The 5,786-nt window shown below is 41.4% G+C and overlaps 1 protein-coding gene across 1 annotated transcript; it reads right to left on the bottom strand.

Moving 5' to 3' along the window:
- Positions 1-5,114: 5,114 nt before the first annotated feature.
- Positions 5,115-5,786, bottom strand: LOC127762530 (uncharacterized). Its single transcript, XM_052287038.1, has one exon. The coding sequence runs from the start codon at positions 5,784-5,786 to the stop codon at positions 5,115-5,117; it is 672 nt and encodes a 223-aa protein (XP_052142998.1).

A 5,786-nucleotide genomic window follows, 5' to 3' on the forward strand; every position in this document is an offset into this window, starting at 1 on the left:
TGATTTGAATATATTCTTTAGGAGTTTGGTTTTGTTTTCTAAGTGCAGGTATGATGCTATATTATCTGGAGAGCAGCAGCAGCAGATTGATGGCTTGGAAGATTCATGCATGATGGTCTGCTTCACAAGGCTGTGCGTGTGCTGTATATCTGCATGGAGGTGCATATACGTTATGCGGGTCTTTTTGCCGTATGATTCCGTATACGTATGCTGCAGTTGAGTGGGCCTATTGGATCATGCACAGAACAACATGGGTTTGGGCTATATCAAGACCAATGGATCGTGCAGAGATGAGGCTGGTTGTTTTGACGCCGAAGCTTATACGGAAGGGAATACAAGGTGGCACGCATGTCAGCTGAGATAAGGCATTGTTTGATTTTGTTTGTTTTGTATTCGGCTTAGAGAATTGATCGCTACTTGGTACTTTCTATATACGTGGGCCGAATACATCTGCTAAAGACCGGAGCACGCCTGTATATATATCAGGTGCATGGCCGATTGGAAGAAAAAGAATCGAACAAAATCAATCTACTTATTTAGTTTTTCATCTATTTCTGTTTTCTCTTTCCCGTGCTTTTTCTCTCTACTGCCAAGCTCTAGGGTTTGGTGGATCTTTGCCGTTTTGCGCAGGAAAACGGTCGGTTTTCCTCCACGAAAGCGAGGGATCTTTGTTGCTTTGCTCGGAAAGCATCCGGTGATCGTCACGTAAGCACGGTCAGTATCGTGTTGTTGCGCGGATCAATTTCGCGTGCCAACAGGATCTAACCATGGCATCCAAGTGACTTTGAAAGTACTTAGCCCACTTCCGGACTGTGATCAGAACTCCATGTAATAGCTTCTGGTCCTATGCATAGCGTGTCTTGGAGCCAGCCAAAACATCACTGATGAAATAAATGGGCCTCTGAACCTTTTGGATGTGTCCTTCTCATTTAATAGCCAACACTGCACTGACAACATGCGAAGTTGCTGACACATAAAGTGGCAAGGGCTCTTGTGGATATGGTGAAGCTAGCATGGGCGGTGTCATAAGAAAATTCTTGAAGTCTTCAAAGGTTTTGGCTTTAGGTGTCCATTGAAAAAGGGCATGCCTCATTCTCCAAGCCTGGAGACAAACCGACTAAGAGCTGACAGGCATCTGGTGTGTTTTTGGATGTCCTTCTAGGTACTTGGCGGCTTCATATTCTGCATACCATTCATTTCCTCTGGGATGGCTTCGATGCCACGGTGTGACACCATGAAATCAAACAGCTTCCCTGATGATATTTCAAAGGAGCAATTCTCCGGGTTTAATTTCATTCTGAAGACCCGGATGTTTTGAAAGGTTTCCTCCAAGTCAGCGATTAAGTTATCCTTCTCCTTCATCTTGATGACAACATCATCGACATAGGCCTCCACATTGCGCCCAAGCTATGATTGCAAGCATTTCTGAATCATGTGCTGGTACGTGGCTATTGACTGTCGGTATCAAGCCATTTCATGTGTTAATATATCCAAAATAAAGGAGAACTAGCTATGCTTGCATGCATATTTTGTTTAAGAATAATCTATCTCCACTTGTAATTGGAATTTTATTTCATTGCAGAGAACTTTACATAATTGGAGGAGAATCGATGGAGAATAACCGAACAATCGATTGAACTCCGTCGAGAGGTAGACTTATGGGTGGATGGGATTACAAATCAAGTAAAATAATATCAAATGGGCCCAACCACCACACTACTAGACCAAAGAGTCATCACACGACACGGCTACAAAATTCTGGGCTGATTGGGCCAGGCCAGGGTTCGGCGCACCGTTGATCTCCCCCTTTCACATGGATGTCTAGGATTGCTCCCCAACGACGGTTGTAGGGTATTTTGGATAATTCCAACCGTCACAACCGTCATTGGCAGCCTACAGATGGAGGATAGCTCACTCCACTCCAACACATACTCAAGAACAAGATCAAGAAGCTCTCTCAAGTTTAGTTTATTGTTCTAGTGCTAGTGGAGTAGGAATGGAGTAGTTCTCTTAGTTCTCGAGTCTTCATGTGATTTCGGGTATGGCTCTAGTAGCTCTTCCTTCTTTTTTAAGACTTATAATGTTAATAAAATATTCTCCTTTATATAGTTTCGGTCTTTTACTTAATTCATATTATTCGAGTACCGACTTTAGTTCTTGTCTCGATATAATTGTGTAACTAGCTTACCAAAGATATGCTATGGTGTGGGTTTAATGTTCATTTCAATGATTTCTCTATGTCTGCTGCAGCGATATGAAGTAGTATTTAGTATTGTAAGCGTGGTGCTTAGATTATTAGATACCATTAATTGGGGTTATATGCTGCGGGTCAGTAGAGGTGAGCCGCTGATGGTGACAGCTCAGTACGAGTATTCCTCAATGTTAGTATATAATCCTAAGAGACTTTTCTAGCATGGGAACTCCTCCGTATTCATTACCGGTCGGATCGCCATGACGGGTTGTCGTAAGGAACTTGGCAATCAGGGGTGATCTCTCGAAACATCAGGTTGACATTGTAAGGAGGTATTGGTTGCATGATTGTATACTAGCAAGTGTAAACTAAAGATGTTTATATACTAGAAGTGCAGGAATGATTATTTCCTTATTCTTTCTCCACTTAGCCTAGATTATATCTAAATAAGTGAAAGGAGAGTCACTTGTCACAAAATTACTGTGCCACTTCATTCGAATAAGCATAGTCGTCCGATTTCCAATACAAAAGATGTGAGCCGTTAGATTCTCTAATCATCAAAATATCTTCACAATTCTTCAATCATCTTCTTTTCACAAAGAAGTCCTTCCACAATCCACATCCCAAACTTATATAAAAAGAAGCGAAAAAATGCATGCTCTTGCGTTTGCTGCTTTTCATGCTGCATCCGGTCAGCGCCGCCTCTTCTTCTCTTTCTCGGCACAAGCAGCTATCGCTGGATTCCGTGCCTCCGCCTGCTCCACCTTTTCTCCCAAGTCACCGCCTTCCCCACCACAGGCGCCTCCCATCTCTTTTCCCCACTGCTGCCGCTGCCACCGCGTCCTCCTCTTCCTCACTGTCGCTGCCTTCTGTTCTCCTCCTCAACACCGTCTCCTCCCCGTCCCGGCAAGGATCAGGCAGCAGGGCTGCGGCGGTGGCCGTACCTCCTGCGAAGACAAGATTTGAACTTCTCTAGTACTGCTCCTTTCTGTCCTCTCACACCCTAGCACCAAATCGGGAGTATGCACCATAGTCCGTAGATACTGATTCATTGTGAAAGTTTATTTTACTGTGTTATTAATTTGTATCCATGCTGTTTGTAATTGGTAATACCTGCACTAAATCAAATGGTGGATGTGATTTAGAACGCCTAAATCATATGCCCATACCAAATTCTAACCACACCAATCTTTCGTTGGAGTTGTCGATCAGGACACTAGCTCAACACGGTCTTGCTAAATGTTCAGTCATGTAATTGAATTTTTAGCATATATAATTTTGATTGTAATTGTTCAGTCATGTTAGTACAACCATATTGTTAATAAGCATTTAGTTCATAAACTTTTAAGAATGCTAAAATATCAGGTCCTTATGTTTTTTTCTCGCTTCCAATTTGTCATAATAATAGAAGTTCAAATTTTATTTTATCAAGCTTCCAATCTGTCGTAAATAGTAGAGGTTCAATTTTCTTCTGTCCATGCTTTTAAGTTACTATTGCAATGTTGGTTTAAAGAATTTTTAACACGTCTTTGTGCTTTGAATCAATGGCACGGAGCTTTTCTAACCACAAGTGTCGCTTTGCATGTTCTCTACAATTATATGACAGGAGTAAACTAGAGAAGATTTTTGAGGATGCATGCAGGGTTCACTGGAATGATTTTGTATTCTCAGCTGAACATTCTTGAGTTATTGAGTTTAGCATCCGTAAAATCTGTAATTTTTTCATCAATGAACAATGCAATACCTTGAGCCCTCTAATGTCCCTTTTGTTTCCATCAAAATTTTCCTTTCAATGTACTACCTTTTCATCAAAATTTACGCTCATGCACGTCTCTTTCAGCACAACCCTCATTTAAATGTATGTGCTGCCGTGTCCTGTGAAAAAAACAAAAATAAAAATAGAATATATTATCATATATTACGGCATAGATATAAAGGGCTTTATAGCTACACTTTATGTAAAATGAAGTATGTCGTGCACACACTTATTTACATTGTTAATTATTATTATAAATTTAAACTTATTGCTATAAACAATATGTAAATATATTTAAGAGAGGTTAAGATTATAGTCGCACGAATGCACGACTTAATAAGATAGTTTTAGTGAGAGTATCTTGGTTCTTTCTTGTGTGTGTCAACTTTATCCTACCTATGAATTGATTAACCCCTACCTAGACTTTGGTTTATGCAAGTAATATATAAATTATTAGCATGATACTCTCTTATCATATCTTGGATTAAATAAATACGATACATCGGATTACTTCTGGGTAAAATGCAACAATGCTATATCCGTGCGCTTGCGGATTATATCTGTAACCATAAATATACCGAGAATACTTCAGCGCCGTTGCTGGGAATTATATTTCTAGTAATGTCATTAAGAAATATTAACAGTGGCTCTAACATTCTTCAGACCGAAAGGCATTGTGATGTAACAATACTCTCCGAACGGGGTGATAAACGAGGTCCCCAAGCGGTCAGACTCTTTCATGCTGATTTGATGATATCCCAAATAGTAGTCGTGAAAGCTGAGAAGGTCGCTGATGGCCATCGAATCGACGACTTGATCAATGTGAGGTAATCCAAAGGGATCTTGGAGGCAATACTTGTTGAGATCCGTGTAGTTCACGCATATACACCATTGTCCCGTCTTCTTCAGAACTAGAACAGGGTTAGCTAGCCAGTTGGGATGGTAAACATCCTTGTTGAATCTAGCTGCCAGAAGCTTACTCTGTTCTTTCTTCATAGCGTCTCTTTGATCTTGTGCGAATAGGTGGAGTCGTTGTTTGATATGCTTTGCGTCAGTCTTCACATTTAATGAGTGCTCAATCACCTCTCTAGGAATACTAAGTATATCAGAAGGTTTCCAAGCAAATATATCTTTACTATCTTAAAGAAAGATGATGAGTGTGTTTTCCTATTTACAATCTAGCTCGGCACCAATTATGGTAGTCTTGGAGGGATTGGCTTGATCAAGTGGGATCTTCTTTGTCTTGGCATCACTTTCTCTTGACTTCAGTATCTTCTTGGCAGGCAATTCACCTTCGTGTGATGTTGATGCAACGAGTCGGACCTCTTGCTGGTCGAGTGCCCTCCCATGAGATTGGGTCATCTCGCAGCTCTCCTTGTCGGAGGTGACGGCTTGCTTGACGTCGCTACGCAATGAGATAACTCGTTGTTGACTTGGCATCTTCAACATCAAGTAGGTGTAGTAGGGGACGACAATGAACTTAGCTAGAGCTGGCCTTCCCAATATGGCATAATAAGCTTCCTCAAAATCAGCAACTTCAAAGCAGATATTCTGTCTGGAAATTATTCCAAGTCCGAAGGTGACTGGAAGGCTGATCTGGCCGAGTAGCATTGAGGATATCATAGGGACAACCCTATGAAACGGAGCAGAACTCGACTTCATCTTGGATCTTGGAATCTGAATCTTATCCAGTGTCTTGGTGAACAGGATATTGAGCGCGCTGCCACCGTCGATGAGGACACGCTTCAACTTAACATTATGAACCACTAGATCTTGTACCAGGATGTACCACTCCGGGTGAGCCACTCGGCCAAGATGATCCGAGCGGTCGAACATCAT

This window comes from Oryza glaberrima, chromosome 2, assembly GCF_000147395.1.
Source record: "Oryza glaberrima chromosome 2, OglaRS2, whole genome shotgun sequence".
NCBI classification, from domain to species: domain Eukaryota; kingdom Viridiplantae; phylum Streptophyta; class Magnoliopsida; order Poales; family Poaceae; genus Oryza; species Oryza glaberrima.